The 24,315-nt window shown below is 30.1% G+C and overlaps 10 protein-coding genes across 10 annotated transcripts; 6 read left to right on the top strand and 4 right to left on the bottom strand.

Moving 5' to 3' along the window:
* Positions 1-40: 40 nt before the first annotated feature.
* BX663DRAFT_497453 (tRNA synthetases class I-domain-containing protein) lies at positions 41-3,940 on the top strand. Its single transcript, XM_051525914.1, has 15 exons — positions 41-319; positions 430-501; positions 568-637; positions 733-796; positions 852-1,587; positions 1,652-1,921; positions 1,975-2,592; positions 2,655-2,764; positions 2,824-2,905; positions 2,963-3,093; positions 3,157-3,285; positions 3,344-3,444; positions 3,499-3,584; positions 3,659-3,757; positions 3,815-3,940. Exons 1-15 carry the CDS (start codon positions 91-93, stop codon positions 3,931-3,933), a joined length of 2,916 nt encoding a protein of 971 aa, XP_051386716.1. The 5' UTR covers positions 41-90; the 3' UTR covers positions 3,934-3,940.
* Positions 3,941-4,005: 65 nt separating this feature from the next.
* Positions 4,006-5,684, top strand: BX663DRAFT_497447 (uncharacterized protein). The gene is made up of 9 exons (XM_051525913.1): positions 4,006-4,288; positions 4,362-4,579; positions 4,648-4,738; positions 4,822-4,922; positions 4,979-5,010; positions 5,073-5,116; positions 5,164-5,208; positions 5,263-5,541; positions 5,611-5,684. Exons 1-9 carry the CDS (start codon positions 4,072-4,074, stop codon positions 5,664-5,666), a joined length of 1,083 nt encoding a protein of 360 aa, XP_051386715.1. The 5' UTR covers positions 4,006-4,071; the 3' UTR covers positions 5,667-5,684.
* Positions 5,685-5,737: 53 nt separating this feature from the next.
* On the top strand, positions 5,738-6,944 carry BX663DRAFT_497442 (30S ribosomal protein S8e). The gene is made up of 4 exons (XM_051525912.1): positions 5,738-5,835; positions 5,910-5,977; positions 6,039-6,712; positions 6,779-6,944. Exons 1-4 carry the CDS (start codon positions 5,833-5,835, stop codon positions 6,814-6,816), a joined length of 783 nt encoding a protein of 260 aa, XP_051386714.1. The 5' UTR covers positions 5,738-5,832; the 3' UTR covers positions 6,817-6,944.
* Positions 6,945-8,141: 1,197 nt separating this feature from the next.
* On the top strand, positions 8,142-11,682 carry BX663DRAFT_497437 (rRNA-processing arch domain-containing protein). The gene is made up of 4 exons (XM_051525911.1): positions 8,142-8,757; positions 8,812-9,505; positions 9,586-10,936; positions 11,039-11,682. The coding sequence occupies exons 1-4, from the start codon at positions 8,158-8,160 to the stop codon at positions 11,586-11,588; spliced, it is 3,195 nt and encodes a 1,064-aa protein (XP_051386713.1). The 5' UTR covers positions 8,142-8,157; the 3' UTR covers positions 11,589-11,682.
* Positions 11,683-12,116: 434 nt separating this feature from the next.
* BX663DRAFT_427353 (muts domain V-domain-containing protein) lies at positions 12,117-15,687 on the bottom strand (the record flags this gene model as incomplete). Its single annotated transcript, XM_051522611.1, has 15 exons — positions 12,117-12,260; positions 12,325-12,420; positions 12,494-12,697; positions 12,777-12,816; positions 12,885-13,092; positions 13,147-13,271; positions 13,381-13,439; positions 13,503-13,720; positions 13,806-13,833; positions 13,915-13,956; positions 14,197-14,687; positions 14,838-14,908; positions 14,975-15,010; positions 15,134-15,411; positions 15,484-15,687. 15 exons carry the CDS (start codon positions 15,685-15,687, stop codon positions 12,117-12,119), a joined length of 2,244 nt encoding a protein of 747 aa, XP_051386712.1.
* Positions 15,688-15,877: 190 nt separating this feature from the next.
* On the bottom strand, positions 15,878-17,961 carry BX663DRAFT_448480 (WD40-repeat-containing domain protein). Its single transcript, XM_051523712.1, has 8 exons — positions 17,568-17,961; positions 17,437-17,492; positions 17,267-17,380; positions 16,810-17,179; positions 16,661-16,756; positions 16,544-16,594; positions 16,346-16,468; positions 15,878-16,279 (listed from the first exon to the last, which is right to left on the bottom strand). Exons 1-8 carry the CDS (start codon positions 17,917-17,919, stop codon positions 15,906-15,908), a joined length of 1,536 nt encoding a protein of 511 aa, XP_051386711.1. The 5' UTR covers positions 17,920-17,961; the 3' UTR covers positions 15,878-15,905.
* Positions 17,962-19,140: 1,179 nt separating this feature from the next.
* On the top strand, positions 19,141-20,214 carry BX663DRAFT_448476 (signal peptidase 22kDa subunit). The gene is made up of 6 exons (XM_051523711.1): positions 19,141-19,214; positions 19,343-19,467; positions 19,522-19,607; positions 19,698-19,774; positions 19,860-19,975; positions 20,062-20,214. Exons 1-6 carry the CDS (start codon positions 19,188-19,190, stop codon positions 20,183-20,185), a joined length of 555 nt encoding a protein of 184 aa, XP_051386710.1. The 5' UTR covers positions 19,141-19,187; the 3' UTR covers positions 20,186-20,214.
* Positions 20,215-20,317: 103 nt separating this feature from the next.
* Positions 20,318-21,444, bottom strand: BX663DRAFT_428073 (Reticulon-domain-containing protein; the record flags this gene model as incomplete). The annotated part of the gene is made up of 2 exons (XM_051522660.1): positions 20,318-20,774; positions 20,837-21,444. 2 exons carry the CDS (start codon positions 21,442-21,444, stop codon positions 20,318-20,320), a joined length of 1,065 nt encoding a protein of 354 aa, XP_051386709.1.
* Positions 21,445-21,863: 419 nt separating this feature from the next.
* BX663DRAFT_427375 (RuvB-like 1) lies at positions 21,864-23,433 on the top strand (the record flags this gene model as incomplete). The annotated part of the gene is made up of 4 exons (XM_051522614.1): positions 21,864-22,004; positions 22,093-22,554; positions 22,606-23,018; positions 23,079-23,433. The coding sequence occupies 4 exons, from the start codon at positions 21,864-21,866 to the stop codon at positions 23,431-23,433; spliced, it is 1,371 nt and encodes a 456-aa protein (XP_051386708.1).
* A 305-nt stretch (positions 23,434-23,738) lies between these two features.
* BX663DRAFT_406318 (uncharacterized protein) lies at positions 23,739-24,077 on the bottom strand (the record flags this gene model as incomplete). The annotated part of the gene is made up of 2 exons (XM_051522258.1): positions 23,739-23,881; positions 23,942-24,077. Coding segments are annotated over 2 exons (279 nt in total), but the record flags the coding sequence as incomplete, so codon positions are not given.
* Between the last annotated feature and the right edge of the window lie 238 nt (positions 24,078-24,315).

Below are 24,315 nucleotides of genomic sequence, written 5' to 3'. Positions count from 1 at the left end.
TTTTTTTTTTTTTTTTTTTTTTTTGACATAACTTATGTATATTTTTATATTATAACATATAGACGCTTTCAATTGAGGCAAAAATAACAAATGAACATACTTCAATTCAAAACATTTCAACTTCGCTCGTCTTCAACAATAACAGGACGTCAACATTTTTGGAATTCAGCTATATCATTTGCTGCTGTCAAGAGAACAAACCCATATACAAAGACCCTTCTTTTACCAAAGACTAATTTTCCTTTAAGGGCAGAAGCATCAAAAAGAGAGCACCTATTTAGAGATAGATGTACAAAGGATTTATATCCTTGGCAGGTTAGTTCAATATAATTTATTTATTTTTATTTATTTATTTATTTATTTATTTATTTTTATTTTATTTTATTTTATTTTATTTTATTTTTTGCATAAAATTTCTGTTCTGCATAGCTAAAAATAATCCAAAAGATTTATTTGTTCTTCATGACGGTCCTCCATATGCAAATGGAAACGTACATTCTGGTATAATAAATAATACTCTTTCAATAAAAAAAAAAAGAAACTATTACATAACCTTTCTATGTATAGGTCATGCCATGAATAAGATTTTGAAAGATATCATAAATCGCTACAAGATGCTTCAGGGACATAAAATTTTGTAGGTTTTAGTTTTTTCTTTTCTTCAAGATAGGACATAAGATGAACCAGTTATTTTCTCTCTCTCTCTTTTTTTTTTTTTTTTCTTTTTACTAGTTATCGTCCTGGTTGGGATTGTCATGGATTACCTATTGAGTTAAAAGCTCTAGAACAGATTCGAGTAAGTAACATCTTAGTCTATGTTTACTATAATATATATTTAATCCATATTATAGAAGGAAGGGAAGGAAGAACTTTTGTCTCCACGAGAAATTCGTAAACTAGCAAAAAAGAAAGCTCTCACTGAAGTTAATAAACAAATGGCAAGCTTTAAGAGTTGGGGCATAATGGCTGATTGGGATAATCCCTATTTGACCCTAACAAATGATTACGAGATGCGCCAGTTACGTGTCTTGACAGAAATGATCAAACATGGTCATATTTATCGACAATTGAAACCTGTTTATTGGTCACCATCATCAAGAACCGCATTAGCTGAATCAGAGCTTGAGTATAACGACAATCATATCTCTAAATCCATTCATGTTCGATTTCCTGTAAAAAAATTGTCATCAGCGTTAAAGGACTGGAATTTAGGAGATGTATATGCTTTAATTTGGACAACAACACCTTGGACTATTCCAGCTAATAAGGCTATTTCAGTTCATCCTCAATTAAAGTATTCATTGGTGGAAGTACAAGATAAAGTGTACTATATTATTGGTAGTGATCGTGTAGAGGCATTTAAGCAGGAAACAAACATGGAAACTATTAAGGTATTGGATGAAGTACTTGGTAAAGACTTATTAGGGTCAGTTTATCAGCATCCTTTAAACCAACAAATAATGCCAATTATTGGTGGCGAACATGTCACTGCTGAGTCTGGTACAGGGTTAGTACATACTGCTCCTGACCATGGTATGGAGGATTATGAAGTTAGTCTTCAACATGGAATCAAACCATTTGGTCCAGGTAAGGATTGTTCAATTTATTGGAAGAATAGGATAGCAAAAAATTTCTAATTTTATTGGTATAGTCGATGATTGCGGAAAGTTTACAAAGGAGGCTGGTTTAGGACTTGAAGGCAAAGTAGCATTTACTGAAGGTATTAATGCTATTTTAGATATGCTTAAAAGAGAGTCTGCATTGGTTTCAGCACGTGATTATACACATAAATATCCCTATGATTGGCGTACAAAGCAACCCATCATGTTACGTGCTACTGCTCAATGGTTTGCTAATGTTGAGCATCTCCAACAAGAAGCTGTAGAAAATTTAAAGCAAGTACGAATGGTTCCTGAAGTTTGTAAGTTTTTCTATTTAACTAATGCCGCTATAGTAGTTCTAATATATCTTTAGCTATCAAACGTTTAGAACAATTTACTCTTTCAAGAAAGGAATGGTGTATATCAAGACAAAGGTCATGGGGTGTTCCTATCCCTGCCCTCTATGATGAACATGGTGAAGCATTATTAACAGAAAGATCAGTTGAATATATCATTCAAATCCTTCAAGAACGGGGTACAGATGCATGGTGGGAAGAACCTGATGATATGGTCTTTGTTGCTCCAGAATATCGCAACAAAACCTACAAACGAGGTTATGATACTATGGATGTTTGGTTTGATAGTGGTACTTCATGGACCTTACTCGAACAGCGTAAAGAAGGAAAGCCTTTAGCAGATGTATATTTAGAGGGAAGTGATCAACATCGTGGATGGTTTCAATCATCTTTGTTGACGTCAATTGCAGTAAATGGCAAAGCGCCATATGGAGCTCTTGTTACTCATGGGTTTGTATTAGATGAAAAGGGAGAGAAGATGTCTAAAAGTCTAGGCAATACTGTAGAGCCGAGCTTGATTACTGATGGTGGCGTAGATAAAAAGAAAAATCCTGCTTATGGAAGTGATGTACTTCGTTATTGGGTTGCCAATTGTGAATACACAAGAGACGTTAGCATTGGTCCCTCCATTATTGGTAATATAATATACTGAATATAATTTTTATATGGTATGTCTTGTCTCATTTTATTTTATTAGCTCAAATTTCTGATAATTTACGTAAAATTCGTACAACTGCAAGATTTTTACTCGGAAATCTTTACGATTTTAAAGAAGAATATTATGTTCCGTATAAGGAGCTTCAGGAAGTAAACATAAAGATTTATAATCATCTTAATGCTTTTCTAAATATTTATATATATTACAGATTGATAAATATATGCTTTATGAACTTTATCACTATAATCAACGTGTGACTAATGCTTATGATGATTTTGCTTTTAACAAAGGTGAATCAATATACAATGTTATATTCTAAAACCTATATTTATATATTATCTTTTTAGCTGCTCAAACGATCCAAAACTTCACAAATACAACACTATCTTCATTTTATTTTGATACCATTAAGGACAGACTTTATAATGAACCTGAAACATCAGAACAAAGAAGAATGGTGCAGACTGTATTATATGAGGTAAGCTTGATTAACTAAATATATCCCAAAACAAAAGTTAACTTTTATTTTTTTTTTTTTAAGGTACTTCAATCGTACACAAAATCCCTTGCGCCTTTTATTTGTCATACTGCAGAAGAAATTTATGAACAGTATAAAACAATTACACCTAAGCCTGAGACTTCCATTTTTAAGACAAGTTGGGTAGCATCTGTAAGTACATCATGAACAATGATATATTTATTTATTTTATTTTTAATTATGTGTATAGAAACAAGAATGGAATGATACTACATTAAATGACAAATGGTCCATACTTATGAACCTTAAAGGGGAAGTTAACCAAATTTTAGAATCTGCTCGACAAGAAAAGTAAGTGCAAATATATTTGTATTCTCTGGTAGTTTATTTATTTTATTTTTGAAGATACATTCGTTCTTCTCAAGAAGCTGATATATCACTATGTTTAAACAAAAATACAAAGTTAGCTAAAATCGTACAATCTATGAAAGGTATGAATGAAAAAGCAAAAGCAAAAGCAAAAGAAAAAAAAACTTATCCAGGTTTTTAATAATTTTATCTGTAGCCTCTGAATTATCTTCTCTATTCATAACAAGTCATGTAAATATTTTAACAGACCAAGAATTAACACAAGGTGAATTTGAACGAAATTCATCAATTCAAGGTAAAGAAATAATAATAGTAGTTTGTTAACCATTACTGATTCATTCCTTTTCTGTAGATGATAACTGTAAAATAATCCTTTCTAAATCGAAACAATATAAATGCCCTCGTTGCTGGAATTATCATTCTATAGAAGAAGATAGTTTATGTTTAAGGTGTTCAAATGTACTAAAATAAAAGTTCTCATGACCTTTTTTTTTTTTTTTTTTTTTTTTTTTTTTTTTTTGTACACATGTAGTGCTGATAAATCTCATCCTTTTCTTTTCTTTTTACTTTTTCTTTTTCTTTTTCTTTTTTTTTTATTCTCTTTTCATCATGGTCGAAGATAGTAAAATAAAACTAGACCCAATAGCATTTTTTGATCAATTGGCAGCCAATTCATCCGAAAAGGATCAAGAGAAAACACCTAACAAAAATTTATCAAATAGTTATTCTTTAGAAACTGTAAAACCCTCAAAATCTGATATCGAACATGATGATTTTCATGAAAAATGGACTAAATTAATAAAAAATTATAAGAAAGAAAAGCAAAGTAAAGGAGGCAATATAAAATATGTATACACAATATACATGTATCTCAATCTATATTAATTACTCATATCTAGTATTAATTCAGTATTTAAGAGATCAGTTAATTGCTCTAGAAGACGTAGATAATGACTTCAATAAAGGAAATATAGAGCTACATGATAATATTGAAAACAAATATAATGAAATATCCAAAAACATATTTAATATCCAACAACAGCTTTATATCGAAAAAGAACAGTTTGAAAATGAAAAGGCTTTACTAGAAGAAATCGAAAAATTACAAGAAGAAAGAGTATGTTTCCACATAGTATGATTTATACTACAGCATCTGTTATTAATTGATATGTGTATGGATTGTAGATAAAATTGAATGTGGGTGGGCAGTTGTATGAGACTTCTTTATCTACACTAAGGAAAGACCCTAATTCGATGTTAGCAATTATGTTTAATGGTAAAGCCGTCGTTTAAAAGCTATATATATATATATATATATGTATACATACTTATATATATTTAACTTGTATTTTTAAACAGAGAATGGAGGAACAATTATACAAGATGCAGATAATTCTTATTTTATAGATAGAGATGGTACTTACTTTAGATTGATATTGAACTATCTTCGAGACTTGAAGGTAAATTATATAATTATATTCTTGTTTATATGTACTATTGTTATTACTGTTATTAGTTACCTTCTCACATTATTAATGACCTTAAAATGTATGTATGCATATTCGACAATACAATTATACATTTATTAAAATAATTTATTTTTTTTTTAGTATGGATGAATTAAGACAAGAAGCACAATTCTATAAATTAAACGGTATGATATGTATAATATTTGCTGATTATTACTCATTATACTTTAAGGTCTATTGAAATTATGTTGGAGTAATTTGCCAGTCATAACACAAGGTAAACAAACTATTCACCTTATTGTTGCTCAGCATTATATTAATAATATTAAAGAGAAATTATACCAACTATATCCACTTCAGCCTTCCTTTAATAATGGTATACTCTGCTATAAACCAGTAATAATGAAGTTTGAAAGAAAAGATCTATCAGGCTTAGACTTTTCAAAATATCATATTGACCCAAAATCAAGCTTTGTGAATTGTAACCTGCAAAACTGTCAGTTTACCAATGCTCAGTTTAGCTTTGATTTTGACCAACAAATAGATTTTTCATATTCATATCTTGTTGGGACTAAATTTCCAGAAGAAGGCACTGTAAATCGTAGTGCAGGTTAGAAAAAAAAAAAAAGAGAGAAAAAAAAAGATAGGATAAAGGTTTTATATTAAATTTTTTGTTTAGGTATTCAATTCAAATTTGAGAATGCCATTCTAAGTGAAGAAAATATGCTTTACTAAAAAAAAAAAAAAAGAAAATAATAATAATTAATACAATTTTTATTGGTTTGAATATGTGACTGGTTTCACTTTTTTTTTTTTTTTTTCATTTTTATGATGAGCTCCAAAAAAAAAAAGCTAATATTTTTTTTTTCCCTCCTTCCTTTTATCTATACAAATATAAGATATGGTACATTTAAACTGCTAATGATTCAATAAAGCATTTATTAATTCTTTTATCTGTTCTTCTTTTTTATTAATTAGCCCCAAAACGAGCATATTGAAGAGCATATCAAACGACATGGTCGTCGTCTTGATTACGAGGAGAGAAAGTAAGCTTAATCTTGGATCATGATTTGACTATACAAAATTTTACTTACATTTACACTATAGACGTAAGAGAGAAGCTCGTGCAGTCCATAAGGCCTCACAATATGCTCAAAAGGTACATGGTTTTAAGGCCAAGATGTTGAATAAGAAACGTCATGCCGAAAAGATTCAAATGAAGAAAACAATCAAACAACATGAGGAAAAGAATGCTAAACAGAAATCAGCTGATGCCATTCCTGAAGGCGCAGTTCCTACTTATCTTTTGGATCGTGAAGGTGAGGATCGTGCCAAGATCTTGAGTAATATGGTCAAGCAAAAACGTAAGGAAAAAGCTGGTAAATGGTCAGTTCCTTTACCTACTGTGCGTGGTATTGCCGAGGATGAAATGTTCAAGGTTGTTAAGACTGGTAAAAATAAGACAAAACAATGGAAGCGTTTAGTTACAAAAGCTACATTCGTTGGTGATGGTTTTACTCGTAAGCCACCAAAATATGAGCGTTTTGTTCGACCTATGGCCCTTCGTTACAAGAAAGCACATGTTACTCATCCTGAATTAAAAGCTACTTTTTGTTTGCCTATTATCGGTGTTAAGAAGAATCCTCAATCACCCCTTTATACCCAACTTGGTGTCATTACTAAAGGTACAGTGCTTGAAGTTAATGTATCTGAATTGGGTTTAGTTACAACAGGTGGTAAAGTTGTTTGGGGTAAATATGCTCAAGTAACAAATAATCCAGGTAAGAATAGCATGCTTTTTATAGGCTTAACCTTTTATTAATTTACTTAATTTTATTTTACTTTAGAAAATGATGGATGTATTAATGCTGTTTTACTTGTTTAAATAATTATTTTATTTTTGTTATAATTGTACATTTTCATTTGATTCTTTTTTTTTATTATTTTCATGACATTATTCCTTTGAAATGATTATTATTAATAAATTTATGTATAGAGAAACATTCCTTTATATACCATCCTGGTCATTCTAATCTATCTTTTAAGGTATTTGTTAATAAAGTGGTAAAAAGTCATTTCATGTTTATAGGCTGTCATTTATCGAAACATTTGAGATGCATTCCAAAAAGGAACTTTAAGTTTTGGAAATATAATTGTAATTGTAGAAAAGAAGAGGTGAAGCAATTTTTTTTTTTTTTTTTTTTTGATGATTTAGCTAAAGCAGTTGATGTTATTCAAATCTGTCATGATAAATGCTATAGAGTTTACTATATTATATGCACATCATTTTCAAATGAAAGCATGCCTAGTCTATGAAATTACAACTTATGAAATCAGCACTAGTTACTTACCGTAATGCTTAAAGCAGTGTTCAACAGTTCTGAGAGGTATCTTTCTTACTTGCATTATTTTATAATATCTTATAACGATCTACCTAATATATCAATTATATATTTATACAAGACATGAATGCAAATAATGAAATTCTCCATTTTTTTTTTTCCCAAAATATCTTATCTTGAGATTAATTGAAAAATTATTTTCAAATAGTTTCTTTGAAACGTTTTTTTCTTTTTACTTAAGTTTGACATTTCTTAGTTAAGTTTACTTTAATAAATATTTAGGATGAGTCTCAAGAAAAAAAAAAACTTTCACAATATTTGATATTGAAAGGCCATTCTTCTTCTGACTAATATATACCAATCATCAAGGATCGATCCTAGTTATATTTTGATTATTATTTATTCTTAATCTTTTATAATATTGAACTCTACAACATCTTTCCCTGCAATTGTTTCGATTTGACTTATAGTTTTAAAGTGGATTATATAGACTTAGTTCTTTTCTTTTTTTTATGATGCTCAAATGTAATTCCTTTAACATCTAATTTCCTTATTAGATAAACTTTTGTTTACTATTAAACATAGCCGTTGTGTTCATATTGAGATACATTCAAAGGATATTTTTACTCTATTTTATTTTATTTTTCTTTCTGGCACACTATCACTTCGATTGAACAAATATGAGCATATTTGATGTATGATGTTGTAGGAGGTAATTTACCAATGTTAAGCGTTGTGACTGTTTGTGACTGTAATACAAAATCTGACAAAATTTGCCTAAGCACTTATTATAGTAGTAGCTTTTTTTTTTTTTTTTTTTTTTTTTTTTTTTTTTTTTTTTTTTTTTTTTTTTTTTTCCTTTCAATTAATTTACAATTAAAAAGATGCTTGGTGACGATACTCCCGATCTGTTTAATGTGTTTAGTGGTGAAGCAATTAATGATAATTTTGACGATGTTATTGAAGAAGATGATTATACTGACGAGGAAGGACAAATTCATCCTGTAAAACGTGCCACTTCTGAAGAATTAGAAAAAGAAATCAAGAAGCAAAAGATTGATGTAGACTCTGAAGAAGTCCAAAAATTTAGAGAGGATGTTGCAAAGCAAGCTGTACCAGTAGTTGCAGATAGTTTTGAGGAAGAGACCTCACGAGCGGTAGCCAACATTGCAGGTCTTCAAAATGCACCTGCTGCAGAAGAAGGTGAAAAGCTTGTTTTGAGCCATGCTGTGCGTCATCAAGTCGCAGTACCTCCTAATTATCCTTATGTTCCTATCTCTCAACATAGACCTCCTGCTGAACCAGCTCGTGTATACCCCTTCACACTCGATCCTTTCCAACGTGTAGCTGTATCATCAATCGAACGTAATGAATCTGTCTTGGTTGCTGCACATACTTCTGCTGGTAAAACAGTAGTTGCTGAATATGCAATTGCTCAATGTTTGAAGAATAAGCAGCGTGTTATTTATACTTCACCCATTAAGGTAAAGAGAATAAGGATCGTATTGATGAAAGAGGCTTACTTTATTTTATCATAGGCATTGTCTAATCAGAAATTTCGTGAATTTACCGAAGAATTCCAAGATGTTGGCTTAATGACAGGTGATGTCACTATTAACCCTCAGGCTTCGTGTCTTGTTATGACTACAGAAATTTTAAGATCAATGTTATATCGTGGTTCAGAAATTATTCGTGAAGTTGCTTGGGTTGTTTATGATGAAATTCACTATATGAGAGATTCAGAACGTGGCGTTGTCTGGGAAGAATCAATTATCTTACTTCCTGATGCAGTCAGATATGTTTTCTTGTCAGCCACTATTCCTAATGCTATGGAATTTGCAGAATGGATTTGTAAAATTCATCAACAACCATGCCATATTGTTTATACCGATTTCCGTCCTACACCACTTCAGCATTATTTGTTCCCAGCTGGTGGCGATGGTATCCATTTAGTTGTAGATGAAAAGAGTCGATTTAGAGAAGATAATTTCCAGCGTGCTATTGCTGCATTAAATGATAGTAAAGGGGATGATCCTAGTGGCTTTCAAGCTCGTGGTAGAGGCAAAAAGGGCTCAACCCACAAAGGTGGTCGAAATGATGGACCTTCGGATATTTACAGAATTATTAAGATGGTTATGATGAAGAATTATCACCCAGTTATTGTTTTCAGTTTCTCCAAAAGAGAATGTGAAGCTAATGCTCTTCAAATGTCAAAATTAGATTTTAATGACGGTAAATGATTACAATTGTATATTTGTATATATAACTTAAAACTAATTCATATATATATATATATATATATAATTAATTAGAAAGTGAGCATGATATGGTCAATCAAGTATTTACAAATGCTATTTCTTCTTTAAATGAAGATGATCGTCAACTTCCACAAATTCAACAACTTTTACCTTTATTACGTCGTGGTATCGGTGTTCATCATGGTGGTCTTTTACCGATTATGAAGGAAACTATTGAAGTTCTTTTCCAGGAAGGTTTATTGAAGGTTTTATTTGCTACTGAAACTTTCTCAATTGGTTTAAATATGCCAGCCAAAACAGTCGTTTTCACTAGTGTTCGTAAATTCGATGGTAAGACAACACGTTGGGTGTCATCGGGTGAATATATTCAAATGTCTGGTCGTGCTGGTCGTCGTGGTCTTGATGAACGTGGTGTAGTTATTATGATGATTGATGAAAAGATGGAGCCTGCAGTAGCTAAGGGAATGGTTAAGGGTGAATCTGATCGTATGAACTCTGCTTTCCATTTAAGTTACAATATGATTTTAAATTTATTACGTGTAGAAGGCATTAGTCCTGAATATATGTTAGAAAAATGTTTCTTTACTTTCCAAAACGACTCAAATATTCCTTCTTACGAAAAACAATTGGCTGAATTAGAAAGGGAAAAGAATGAGATTGTGATTGAAAATGAAGAAGAAATTGCAAGTTATTATGAAATTCGCAAGCAAATAAACACATACACTCAGGATGTTCGAGAAGTTATGAATCATCCTACATATGCTCTTCCTTTCTTACAACCTGGTCGTTTAGCACGTATCAAATATGATGATATGGAATTTGGTTGGGGTGTTGTTCTCAATCACAGTCAAATTAGGAACAAATCAAAAAATGATTCTGATGCTGAACCAACTTATATACTTGATGTACTTTTATACTGTTCTAAAGATAGTTCTCTATCTAAAGATGCTGCTGGTCATACTGTAGGCATCAAACCTGCCCCTGGGGATAATGAAGGTACCCTTATGGCTGTTCCTGTTTCTTTAAATGCTGTTGAATGTATGAGCCATATTCGTCTCAACTTGCCTAAAAATTTACGCAAAAAGGAATCTCTTACTGCTGTATATAAGTCTATTTTAGAAATCAAAAAGCGATTCCCTGATAATATTCCTTTATTAGATCCCGTGAATAATATGGGTATCAAAGATCCTTCTTTCCAAAAGTTAGTTTCTAAGATTGTTGTTCTTGAAAAGACGTTACTTGCACATCCATTATCAAAGTCAGAACAGCTGCCTACTTTATATGACAAATATGCAGCCAAAATGCAACTTATAAACAAAATTAAAGAATTGAAACGAAAGGTGACGGATGCTCAATCTATTGTGCAGTTGGAAGAATTAAAGAATAGAAAGCGTGTTATGAGAAGGTATTTTATATCATTTAAAAAAAAAAAAACTAGAGAAATATTGAAATTAATTTTCCTTTTTGTTTTTTTTTTTTTTTTTTTTTTTTTTTTTTTTTTTAATAGACTTGGCTTTACTACATCTGCTGATGTTGTTGAAATGAAAGGCCGTGTTGCTTGTGAAATTAGTACAGGTGATGAATTACTACTAACAGAAATGATATTTCAAGGTGTCTTTAATGATCTTACTGTTGATCAGTCTGTCGCACTTTTAAGTTGCTTTGTATTTGACGAAAAAGTAGATGCAAAAGCTAAACTTCAAGAAGAGCTTTCTGCACCACTTCGCCTTATGCAAGAAACTGCTCGTCGTATTGTCAAAGTATCAAATGAGTGTAAAATGAATATTGATGAGCAAGCTTATCTTGATAAATTCAAGCCTGAATTAATGGATGTTGTCTTTGCTTGGTGTCAAGGAGCTAAATTCTATCAAATATGTAAAATGACAGAAGTGTATGAGGGTTCACTCATTCGTGTTTTCAGACGTCTCGAAGAACTTTTAAGGCAAATGTGTGCTGCAGCAAAAAGTATTGGTAACTCTGAATTAGAAAACAAATTCTCTGAAGGTATTAATAGACTTCACAGAGATATTATTTTTGCTGCTTCACTTTATTTGTAATAAAATCACTCATTCCCTTTATCCTCCTCATAATTATATGTAAATTTTATTATTGTTATTATTAATAAACAAGTCATTTATATTATATAGTAAATCCTTTTTTTTTTCTTTTCTCTTTTCTTTTTGTAAAATAATAAATTTAATTCTCATTAAGCATGTCTTGTTGAAGCTTATACACTTGTGCATGTAATTCTTCAACTGATATTTGTGCTTGATCAAGCTGCAATATCTTATCTGCAAACTATTAAATATACAGATATAAATTATTGAAAAAAAAAAAAAAAGCTTTCTCGATGGTTTATTACGATCATATGTATTTACCCATAGCAATTTACGATCACAGCTTGCTGTCTTCATTTTATCCTTTTGCTCATAATAGGGTTTCTGAGTACTTTTTGATTTAAGCTATTATAATCCATCATTAGACATTTATCTTTAACGCAACATAACTAATTACCTTATTGACTATTTTATATGCACATGCGATTATCTCGCTTGAATATCCTAAAAGTTGTGCTGTCTGTAATCCTACAAAAACACAAGATAAATTAATAACTTTCCCAAGGAAAATAATAATAATAATAATAAATTACCATAATGATTTTCTGCATTCAAGTTCCCATCTTCAATTTTATATTGGTAGTCTACTGTACAGTCGTTTTTCCCTTGTTTCTACACAAGATGAATTACTCTTTTTGTTTTGTTTAATAGGATATATCAACTATTTATTACATACAGTGACATTCACTTTGAAATGCAAATTAACAACGTTAGGATATATATTCAGTGTACAAGTTAATTCGTGTAAATGGGTTGCAAAGAAGCAGAAAGCCTAATATAAATAGTATATAAATACATATACACACTCACATATACATATACATATATAACAGTATAGTGTATACCTTTGTTCTAATGAGATCTTCGCAAACAGCCGCTGTTATACCTAGTGCATCATTGGGTGAAGTACCTCTACCTAGTTCATCAATAATCACAATACTTGTATTAGTGATATGTTGCAATAAATACGCTGTTTCTCTCATTTCTGACATAAAGGAGGATGTTCCAATATCAGAAAATGTATTATCATTTGCTAATCTTGAAAGTAGCTAATATATATATATATATATATATATATCATTAATAAATGTATACTACTAATACGTATATTTATATATATTAATTCACTCGATCGCTCAAACGAAGACAAGCATATTCAGCTGGAACACTATATAAATATATATATTTAAATACAAGTTAAATACATATGCAGTGGATTGTAGTATATACACTTACAAGGATCCTATTTGAGCCATGATAGTCAATAATGCAATCTGTCTCAAATAAGTGGATTTACCACTCATATTAGGACCTGTAACAAATTGGAAACTGCTAGATAATGAAGCAAATATATCATTAGGAACAAATGAAAAAGATAAAATTCGATCAAGAATTGGATGACGACCCGATTTGACCACCAATGTATTAGAGAATTGAGGACGAACTAGAGCAAAGAGAAATTATAATTATATACAATAAATAGGCTTATATCTTTTACCATAATCAAAGGATAAATTACAAGAAGCAAATGATAAAAGTAGATCTAAAAGTGCAATTGCCTCAGAAGACTTGTATAAAATGTTTATATTTTCCCTAAATTTTTGTAATAACTCTGTTACGATTCTTTTTTTTTTTTTTTTTTTTTTTTTTTTTTTTTTTTAAAAAAAAAAAAGACAAATAAATGAATAAACCTTCCCTACAATAGTATATATTTATTATATCTAATTCATACCTGTCTGACATGAGATATACTTCTGTTAAAGATTCATTTATTCTACTATTCTTTTGAAGCTATATGCATATGCATTATCGGGATTAGTTTTTATATTTGTACTGGAAGAAACTCAAATATACCAATTCAATAGTAGTAAATTGTAAAGTTTTCTTTTTCCTTATAACGTTAATAAATTCAGGAGGTAATCCCTTTTCTGATGTAAGTTGACTGGTAGGCATTGTAATGTAAAACCCATTAGCAGCAGTAAAATAAAGTTTCATTTGCAAACTATAAGTTTCATTATATTGAGCTACTAATTCATAAATATCTTCTGTTGTTTCTTTATAAGTTTGCCTAGCTTTTTTTTTTTTTTTTTTTTTTTTTTTTTGAAATTCTATTTATAACATAATCATGATCCTAATATATAAGAAGAAGAAGCTTACCTACATCTAACAATCCATTTACTCCAGCCTAATAAAATATCGTTTAAATATGTATATGTATACATATATATATAATTGATAAGTAATAAAAAAAATAAATTATAGTTACCTTTACTGCATAACATTTTTGATTTCGAATACCTAGGCTTGTCTTTTGGATATCAACATCTTCATTTACAATGTTGTTAATAGCCTTCTCAAATTCCACTACATGTCATATATATACATATATATATATATTCGTTAAAAATAAGAAATCATAGTCATTTTATATGAAAAGAATTACCAAACATATCATTTGATAATATCTATATAATATCAAAGTTTACATTTAATAAATAATGTACATATATATATATATATATAAACTTTTGTTTCCATCATACTTTACTCTATATATTGTATCCAATAATAAACAATCATTATGATTATTTTCTTTGTCAGAACACTGTACAGTTGCTCTTTTAGATAAAGTCTTTGAAATAGCTTGAATTATCTTTATTGCATGTTTTAAATAAATTAATTGATTCACTTTAGTTTCCGAATGTTGAACAGTAGGTATAGCTTGTTGCTTTCGTTTTGTAATGCGATTTTTATAAGGAAGTTTGATGATGTAAGCTATGGTATAATCTAAATCAGTCAACTGTTTTAAATAGGATTGTATACTGAAAAGATATTCTTCACTGCTACTACTAAGTTGCTCTACAGCATTTAGTCTATCCTCAATCACGTTTAAGGAGCATGGTGGTTGTAGGATATTCATTCGAAGTAATCTTTTGCCCATAGGTGTCACTGTATGATCCAAGACATGTAAGAGTGTATTTTGAGTATAGCTATTGACTGTGTTAGATACAAGTTCTAAATTCTTTACTGTAATTGTATCTAAAAATAATACGTAAGTATATTATATTATATTACAATATGTAATGTATATACATATTTACCTATAAGCATTGTGCCTAAGTTTAGACCGTAAGAAAAAATAGTAATAAATAAATCGCAAAAAAAAAAAGAAAGTACAATGTGGTTTACCTTCTACTCCTTGATATGAAAATTTAATAGTATGATCAGCAAAGGTAAAGCTTTCATTTTCTCGTATATAACTATAATTATTAATTTAGTATTATGTTATACAACTAAAAGAAACCTATTTTTTTTTTCCTTTTTACTAGAATACACCAGAAATAGCAGCAAGACAATAGTATCTATCATAAAAAGAAATGTTTAGAAACAAAAAAAAAAAAAAAAAAAAAAAAAAAAAAAAAAAAAAAAAAAAAAAAAAAAAAAAAAAAAAAACAAAAAAAGATATATATCATTCTTCAGCATACTTTGTAGAGACACCAACAAGCAAACCAGGTATGTCTTCTTGAAGCCCATAAGTACAGATATATTGCTTTCCAATTTCATCATTAAAGCATTTTCGTGGTATAGAATGAATTGAGATAAAAGGAAAATGCATTTTCAGTAACTGACTTAGCTTACTACTATCTTCAGCAGAGGTATCATCATTATCTACAGTTGTTGTATATGTAGGCATTAATATCTCCTGAGGATCATTCAAGTTTATCTTTTGTATAGTTCTAGAAAACGTTTGTGAATCTGCTAACTTTTATCTATAGTTAGTTTTTTTTTGTTGTTGTTGTTGCTCTTCTTATATTACATATACATATTGCTTTACCTGACATATTATAACTTCACAACTATTCATATCAAATATACAGATACCTATCTCAATAGCTACTCCACGACCTTCTGTAATAGCCATAATACGTCTTGGAGATGATGAAATAGATGCTTTCTTATTAGTAGCTACTATACCTGTAGTGATGGGTCGAATTGCTGCATTGTTACTCTGATAATGAGTGGATTGCACTGGATACATTCCTTTTGATACTTTCTCTTTTGTTGTTGTTGTTGTTCATTAGTAGAATGACTTGTTCTATATATTGTTGATGTTTTCAAGGGTGAACCACTTTGAAAACTAGTGTTACTCGTTGGCATTTTTTTTTCCTTTTTTTTTTTTTTTTTTTTTTTTAAAAAAAGAAAGTAAAAGAAAGCAAAAGAAAGTAAAAGAAAGAAAGAAAAGGGCTATGTTTATTACTATATGTACAAAATTATTATTATTATTATTTTAATTAATTGTTGTCTTCTTTTTCCTCTATTTAAACTTGGACCCCATATTTTGACAGTAAAATCAGCCGAACAAGTTGCTAAAATAGGTTCTGTAGGATGAAAATTGACTGAATAAACACGATCAGTATGACCTTCTAAGCGCTGCATCAGTTCAGCCCTGTCTTCACCAACATTATAGAGATAAGCATATGGATCCGCACTGCCTGTTGCCAGTAAAACACTCTTTTCTTCTTTAGGCTCATGTGTATCAAATAAATAATCAGTTGAATTATTAGTAATTAAGTCTGAGTCTGCATAAACGCCATTTGCCATAGATGGTTTACTTAAAATAGATGAATTATCTATTATAAAAAATAGTTAGAATCCTTCTAGAAAAAAAAAGAGAAAAGAATAAATTATTTCCTTACATCCACTACCACAATAAAATGATGATTTAATAGGCCAATTTTTATTCTTGAATCCTTTTAATGTATGAACTAAACGAAGATCTGATTTAGGAGGATCCATACCACGATCATATACTCTTAATACTACACACATATAAACCAGCAGTTAGTTTAAATAAATACACATATAAAATATAACCAACCAATTAATTAACTTACAATTGTCATAGCTATTCAATGCCATATATCGAGGTTCATCGTAATCATCAACTACACATTATCCGTAATAAGCGTCTGATATATATATAAAATGACAAGACAAACAAACAAACTTACTTGCTCTTCTTGATGCATCCGTACTTCTTCTACCGATAGAAATATGAGTGATTGGCATTTTTGATGGATCATTCAATTTAGAGGATATACACTGTTCTAGTATCAAACTATTAGTTTTTTATTTATGTATTTCCTTGGATATACTTTACTTGATCGAACATCCCATACTTTAAGCATGCCCATTGCATCACCTGTCAATACATGAACACCATCTCTTGAAGCATATAATGTATTTATCATAGCATCATTTCTTATGATAATGGATGCACTTTCTTCTGACCGAATATCAACCATAGCTAATACTTTCCTTGATGTACCGTAATAGAATATATTGGAGTCTACAAAATCCCAACCTACACATTGCACAAGTCCCTCTGTGTCATAACTTTTGTTTAATTTCCCACTTTCTACGTCCCATGTTTTACATGTTTCATCAAATGCTCCTGATAATAGCATAGATGAATCAGATGTCCATGCTAATCCTGATATATTTAACGTATGCCCCTTTAAGCAAAACATCTACAAGAGTAGGATTAAAAAAAAACACAGTTAGTTCTATATATAATGATGCATAGAAAATAGTTAATGTATTTTTTTTTCTTATACCTCCTTTTGGGCTGAAGCTGTATCCCAAATACGAACTGTTTTATCAAATGAACCAGAAGCTAAAAGTGCACCATTAGGAGAGAATTCTACAGTATATACAGCACCTGTATGACCCTAAAAATAAAGTAATCAATATTGTTAGGAATTCAACAATTCAATTCATTATTTACCTTGAGTTCATAGCGCATTTGAAAAAGTTTCCCGTCTCTTGAATCAAGAGGATAAACTAAAAATTGAACAAGTCAATAAAGAGAGCAATTAATTACGACATTATATAGATAGATTTATATTTATACATTACTTGATTGAAAAGGCTCCATGTCACCACCTGCTTCTTGTACAACTTTTGTAATCATCTCTTGTGCTTTATTATTGTTAGTTGTTGACATTTCATTATCAATGACAAATGGACCTGGTCGATAGGTTAAGCCGCCTTGGGAAATAGAGGCAGCATATCTAGCAGATAAGTCATAGATGCTTTTCTTTAAAGCTATATTTTCTTTATCTAAAATATCGACTTTTTGCTTTAATTGCTTTACTTCCTTTAGTAATTTTTCTACTTGTTGATCACGATTGACGCCTGCGCCCAACGAAGATGACGTGGATGCTTTAGCTGATTTAGGAGGTTGTCTTTGAGTAGGCAACACATCCATAATGAGTAAAATTTATTACGTATATAGTTAATTTCAAATTAGAAAAAAAAAAAAGAAAAAAAAAAAAAAAAAAAAAAAGAAAACACATATAGTAGAATATAAGCAAATTGTTACAAAAAGTTAGGCCAATTATTGTTTTTTAAGGATTTTTAATTTCAGTCAACTTGTTTTTATTTTATTTTTTGCTACAACGTATAAATAAAGACAATTGCATCTATGACGACTATGACAGTTTACTATACTAAAAGTCTTTTATCCTAAATTATCAAAAAAAAAAAAAAAAAAAAAAAAACTTGCAATTTCACGCAAAATAATATTTATTCTTAAATATGCCAGGGACAAAATAAACCAGCAGGAATAAGAAATAGGATTATTTACACTCAATATAAAACTAATTCCTTCAAGCAAAATTATCGAGAGTAGGCATGATGATATTTCTTTCATAAGATAGTTGATTTTAATAAAAAAAAAAAATAAGAACATTAAAAGTATTTAAATAGCTGATAGAAAAAAAAAAATTATTAAAAAATACGAATGCTACATTCTACTGAGAGATATAAATTTATAGTGAGCTACTGAGCCTCTATCAAGAGAAATCAATTTCGAATATCATAAAAGAAATAAATAGGCCTTTCATCACATGACGTTATTTTAGGATATGAATTTGAATTCAATCATGTTTATTTACAAATGAATGACTTGACTTTTAATTTGATTATTTTTAAATGACATAATGATAACAATTTGTTGGCTAATTATATTTGGTTAGAATAGCGTTCAATTCTGACATTCTATTTGAGTACACATTGAAGAAGAGCAGTTAAACTTAGAAAGACAACATTGATGATATTAGTATGAAGGACTTTGATAAACAAAGGACTTGTGTTCGTTATAAGAAAATATTTTCTTCTGATAGCTTGTTTAAAAAAGAGCACTATAGTATTTTCTTTTTTTTTTTTTTAATGGACAAACCCTCTAGCTTCTAATACTTGACTTGGTGGCTTTTAAAGTTGGTAATCAACTGGTATGAATTGCTTGGTTATTAAATGAAATACCCACTGTCTGTTTCATTACTTTTGAGGATATTTCATTTATAATTTATTTAAGCAATTTTACTACTACTCACTCATAAATAGTAGTCAGTGACTGTTGAATGTTGATATTAGATTTATTTTACAATAGCCCAATTAGCTGCTTTACACGAATTTCTTCTGGATAATAGGGGAAACTACCTTTTTTTTTATTCTTTTTCTTAACGTGTTTTTCAGATGTATAATTTACAGCAAAGAGCCAATGTAAAAAATAAAATAAAATAAACTAAAATAAAAATGAAAATAAAAAACTAGACTAGAAATCGAATATATACAAATATATATGTTGTATATAATAAGCTTATTTTTTCTTTTCTTTTCTTTTTTTATAGAACTTGTTTTCACTAGCTTTATCAGTTCTCGGAACAGTTTTAGCTGTTGTTGCGATTATTTCAGCTATTACAGGTTATGGCACTATTGAAGATGAACTTAGAGTAGACTCAAAGAACATTAGAGTGTAGGAAGAGAAAATCGAATATAGTATTTATGTATTGTTAATGATGTATTATAGTGTCACCCGTAGATATGGACCTGAAAACACAGATTATCGTAATAGTAAAAGTGAATTTGCTCGATTCCAGTTCGATGTTGATGCAGGTAATAAACCACCATCAGCACAAGTTTGAGAGAATAGATTGATAATTCTTCGATTGTATACACATACATACATGCATGTATATATATTAGATTTTACACCCTTATTCAACTGGAATACTAAACAAATATTTGTAACTGTTGTTGCTGAATATGAAACAAAGAATTTTGTAAAAGTCATTTAAAGTATATATATTTTTTTCTTGTAATTAAAATTCTAATGGGCTTTTTTTTTTCTACTTTTCTTTTTTCTAGAAACGAAATCAAGTTGTTATTTGGGATAAGATTATTACAAGTAAAGATAAAGCACATGTCAAATTGCGAAATATACGTAACAAGTATGCAATGATTGACATTAGTCAAAAATGGAAGTAAGTGAAGACATGTTGTGTGTATATTATATATATATGTATAAAGCCAGTTAATCTATTATTATTATTATTATTATTATATATAGCTTTGAACGTGCCAATTTGACACTTTTATGGGATGTTACACCCTATGTTGGTATTCTTCAAAGTGGTCATTCAAACAAAGGATCACAATTTATTTTACCTGCATTTGCCTCACAAATGAAATAAAACGATATTTTATATAAGCCATGCATCATATATAATTTTATTTTATTTTATTTTACTTTATTTTATTTTTTTTTGATTGCAATATTATTATATCATATAAATTTATTTATATTTACAAATTATAAGGTTTATTTATTCTTCCTTCAAAGTGACGGATTGATTAGTCATGGTGTTTTTAGCGTCAGTACCTGTAGTTCCTGTCTTTGCGACGAAGGCTCTAGATTTAGCATAGGTATCATGAACAGCTTGAGTGGCGGCATCTTGTGCCTGCTTAATACCTGTCTGAAGTAGAGCTTGACCCTTATGAAGTTGAGCATCAACAACATCCTTATTACTAATATAAAGACGAGGGAAAGTAAAGGCAGAGATGACGACGCCCAAGATAATATTCATGGTGGAGACATGAGCGGAGACCTTCCAGATGACAAAGAAGATAGCCATCCATTTCATACTTGTAGATGTATTTTCAATAAAGATGATACGAGTTAAAGCACGAACAATAGTTTCTGCAACATCAGACAATATAGTAGCATATCGGCCAACACTTTGCTTATCAAGCATAGTATAACCATCATGTTTAATTACATCACTATTGAATAATAATAAATTGTTATTTTAATGCAACCATTTTTTTTTTTTTTTTTTTTTTACCTGTAAGGATGAGAAGCCTCTTGATTGGCGAGGATCTTTCGGCTTTGAAGCATGACATTGACGTAAATCAAATTAATACCAATAGCTAATGTAAGTAAAGAAGATCCAATTTGTAAAAGAGAATACCAACGAGTCAAGAGGATTGAACCAACAATCAAGGCAAGAATAGAACCAGATCGAATAGGATTCTTCCACTGCAAGATGGAAAGGACCTCATTTTCAATGCGATAAGTAGTTTCATTACGTTGGCTGCTGCCGCTGCCTTGGAAGTTTCTTGTTAAATCGCGTTCAGCAACAGGAGAATCAGGAGATTTCTTCAGATTATTAGAAAATTCAGATTTTGGGTGTTCAAAAGGGAAAGCATTGTATTGTGGCTTTTGTTGAGCTGTTTGAAAGGAAGTATCGGTTACAACTGGATTTTGTGTTGTGTTGTAATCAGGGAGGAAAGGGTTAGCGTTAGTTGTGTTAGGGATAGCAGTTGGAGCAGTAGCTACAGATGCACTAGGAGCAGTAGAAGCAGGAGGATTAAAGTCATTTTCTTTTTGATGAAGTATATTCTTCAATGGTGCTTCTTGATAGGGAATTTCTCCTTGGTTTTGATGATGCATATTTTTATTACGTTCGTTAGGAGGAGTAAGAGGTCTTCGGGGTGCGGTAAATGTATCCATTATAAAAAAAAAATAAATAAATTGAAATAAACGGGGAAAAAAAAAAGTTAAATAATAATTTTATTAGAATAAGAAACTTTTTTTTTTATTACTTTATTCCCTTGCTTATATACCTTTTTTTTTTCTTTCTTCTTTTTGCATTATTAAGTCTCTTTTGCATAATCATGATATCACTCGAAGAAGAAATCATAGTTTTACCATAAATGGAAAACACCGTCACTATCGTCATTGTGATTTTTTTTTTTTTTTCCTAAAATTTTTAGTTGTGATATTTTAAAACTTTAACCCTTTCAAATAAAAACAAAGAAAAAAAAAATAGTCAACAGATCGTCATGGCAGCCACAAACGAAAACAATAATATGAAAATTGAGCAGGTTAAGATTACAACTCATGAAAAACGTGTTGCAACTCATTCTCATATTAAAGGTCTTGGTTTACGTCCTGATGGTACAGCAGAACCCATTCAATCAGGCTTTGTAGGTCAAGAAAACGCACGCGAAGTAAGTAGAGATTATTTGAAAACAAAGAAAAAAAAAAAATAAAATAAAAAATAAATAAATAAATAAAATATTTACAATAATGGTATAGGCTAGTGGTATTGTTGTTGAAATGATTAAAAGCAAAAGTATGGCTGGTCGTGCTTTATTATTTGCTGGTGCTCCAGGCACTGGTAAAACAGCCATTGCTCTTGCTATTGCTCAAGAATTAGGTCCTAAAGTACCCTTCCGTCCTATGGTGGGCTCTGAAGTTTATTCAAGCGAAATTAAAAAAACGGAGGTACTCATGGAAAACTTTAGAAGAGCTATTGGTTTACGTATGAAAGAAACAAAGGAAGTTTATGAAGGTGAAGTAACTGAATTAACTCCTGAAGAGACAGAGAATCCTTTAGGTGGTTATGGAAAAACTATTTCACATGTCATTATTGGTCTCAAGACAGTAAAGGGAACAAAGCAATTAAAATTAGATCCTAGCATTTATGAATCTATTCAAAAAGAAAAAGTGACTGTTGGTGATGTTATTTATATTGAGGCTAATACTGGTGCTTGTAAGGTAAGATGACAGTAATTATGATGTTTAGTATTTTATTAATGTTTTGAATAGAGAGTGGGACGTTCAGATGCATATGCTACAGAATTTGATTTAGAAGCAGAAGAATATGTTCCCTTACCAAAGGGTGATGTTCATAAGAAAAAGGAAGTTATTCAAGACGTGACTCTTCATGATTTAGATGTTGCTAATGCAAAACCAGAAGGAGGACAAGACATCATGTCAATGATGGGTCAACTTTTAAAGCCTAAAAAGACAGAAATTACTGAAAAACTTAGACAAGAGATTAACAAAGTCGTTAACAAGTATATTGAACAAGGTACTGCGGAACTGGTACCTGGCGTTCTTTTCATTGATGAAGTGCACATGTTGGATATCGAATGTTTTACATATTTGAATAGAGCCCTTGAATCACCTTTATCACCCATCGTTATTTTTGCTACAAATAGAGGCATGTGTACTATTCGGTAAGTGACTTTTTTTTTGATACGAGTGTATAAAATATTAAATAGTATGTTTAATAATAGTGGTACAGATGATATTGTTTCTCCTCATGGTATTCCAGTAGATTTACTTGATCGTCTTTTGATCATTCGTACTCTTCCTTATACAATTGATGAAATTAAAGTTATTATTACAATTAGAGCAAAGATTGAGGGATTAACAATCGAGGATGATGCTGTCGAACATATTGCAAATGCAGGCATTAACTCTTCTTTAAGATATGCTGTTCAACTACTGACACCTGCTAGTATTCTTTCTGAAATTAATGGTCACTCATCGATTACTTTGGATGATGTTAAAGAAGTTGATGATTTATTCTTAGATTCAAAGAAATCAGCTCAACATTTAATGGAACAAGAATCACAATTCCTTGCTTAAAAGGAAAAAAAAAAAAAAACGCACACATATATACACATATACACATACACACATACATTTGTATAAAATAAAACGTTTAATTTACAAAAAAAAAAAAAATGATAATAATAATGATTTTAAAATTTCACAACCTTCTTCTTTGCAGGCATTGTCTTTTTAATAGCTTCAATTTTCTTTTCCTTTTTTTGTTCTTGATTCATCTTTTGTTTGGTTTCAGCAAATATGTGATAATCATCATCATCAGCTCCTTGATCTAAACTGATCATGCCTACAGCTGTTACTCCAGCTTGTTCTTTTGTTACAGGACAATCTTTAGCATAATGATCTACTTGATGACATATTGAGCAACTACCACCATTTGGGTATAATCCTTTTTCATTCTTTGGGCATTGACCTGCTAAATGTCCTTCGCCATTACAAACAAAACATGTTGCATAAGGAAGTTCATCTACGGAAAATAAAGACGATGGGGTTATTCAATTGTATATATATATGTATATGTTATAACACTTACTTCCTTTTCTTGCTTTTTTACAATCTTTTAAACGATGCTCAGTACTACCACAATTATAGCAAATATTGGCATGTTCTTTATTTTGTGGGCATCGATTGATAGAATGTCCAGGTTTTCGACAAGCAAAGCAAACATCTCCTTTCCTATTCCTTTTATTATTATTATTAGCTTGAAAAAAAAATGGAGGTTAGTTTTTTTTTTTTTTTTTTTTTTTTTTTTTGTCGATTATATACAGAAAAAAGAATTTTTACCTCCATCGTCTTCTCTACGACGTTTTCCTTTAAAAGATCCACCTTTTTGAAATTTATTTCCGTCTGTTCTATTGTTGCGTGGTAGTAAAGGTGTCACTTTAAATGCGTCGTCAGACT

This window comes from Cokeromyces recurvatus (assembly GCF_025118155.1).
Source record: "Cokeromyces recurvatus strain NRRL 2243 chromosome Unknown BX663scaffold_3, whole genome shotgun sequence".
NCBI classification, from domain to species: Eukaryota; Fungi; Mucoromycota; class Mucoromycetes; order Mucorales; family Mucoraceae; genus Cokeromyces; species Cokeromyces recurvatus.
The sequence above is the reverse complement of the archived record's forward strand: the minus strand, read 5'-3'. Positions and strand labels throughout refer to the sequence as shown.

Bases quoted from the DNA above. Each gene is read 5' to 3' on its own strand.
- BX663DRAFT_497442 (XM_051525912.1), top strand. The intron at 5,978-6,038 runs GTAAGCTTAATC...TTTACACTATAG, and splicing joins CTTGATTACGAGGAGAGAAA to ACGTAAGAGAGAAGCTCGTG. The intron at 6,713-6,778 runs GTAAGAATAGCA...ATTTTACTTTAG, and splicing joins TCAAGTAACAAATAATCCAG to AAAATGATGGATGTATTAAT.
- BX663DRAFT_497453 (XM_051525914.1), top strand. From the start codon at position 91: ATGAACATACTTCAATTCAAAACATTTCAACTTCGCTCGTCTTCAACA. The intron at 1,922-1,974 runs GTAAGTTTTTCT...ATATATCTTTAG, and splicing joins ACGAATGGTTCCTGAAGTTT to CTATCAAACGTTTAGAACAA. The intron at 3,758-3,814 runs GTAAAGAAATAA...CCTTTTCTGTAG, and splicing joins ACGAAATTCATCAATTCAAG to ATGATAACTGTAAAATAATC.
- BX663DRAFT_448476 (XM_051523711.1), top strand. From the start codon at position 19,188: ATGTATAATTTACAGCAAAGAGCCAAT. The intron at 19,215-19,342 runs GTAAAAAATAAA...CTTTTTTTATAG, and splicing joins ATTTACAGCAAAGAGCCAAT to AACTTGTTTTCACTAGCTTT. The intron at 19,468-19,521 runs GTAGGAAGAGAA...GATGTATTATAG, and splicing joins GACTCAAAGAACATTAGAGT to TGTCACCCGTAGATATGGAC.
- BX663DRAFT_497447 (XM_051525913.1), top strand. From the start codon at position 4,072: ATGGTCGAAGATAGTAAAATAAAACTAGACCCAATAGCATTTTTTGAT. The intron at 4,580-4,647 runs GTATGTTTCCAC...TATGGATTGTAG, and splicing joins AAAAATTACAAGAAGAAAGA to ATAAAATTGAATGTGGGTGG. The intron at 4,923-4,978 runs GTAAATTATATA...TACTGTTATTAG, and splicing joins ACTATCTTCGAGACTTGAAG to TTACCTTCTCACATTATTAA.
- BX663DRAFT_448480 (XM_051523712.1), bottom strand. From the start codon at position 17,919: ATGGATGTGTTGCCTACTCAAAGACAACCTCCTAAATCAGCTAAAGCA. The intron at 16,757-16,809 runs GTAAAGTATATC...GTTTGATACTAG, and splicing joins AGTATGGGATGTTCGATCAA to AACAGTGTATATCCTCTAAA. The intron at 16,280-16,345 runs GTAAGGAAATAA...TTTTTATAATAG, and splicing joins ATTTTATTGTGGTAGTGGAT to ATAATTCATCTATTTTAAGT.
- BX663DRAFT_497437 (XM_051525911.1), top strand. From the start codon at position 8,158: ATGCTTGGTGACGATACTCCCGATCTGTTTAATGTGTTTAGTGGTGAA. The intron at 9,506-9,585 runs GTAAATGATTAC...ATAATTAATTAG, and splicing joins AAAATTAGATTTTAATGACG to AAAGTGAGCATGATATGGTC. The intron at 10,937-11,038 runs GTATTTTATATC...TTTTTTTAATAG, and splicing joins AGAAAGCGTGTTATGAGAAG to ACTTGGCTTTACTACATCTG.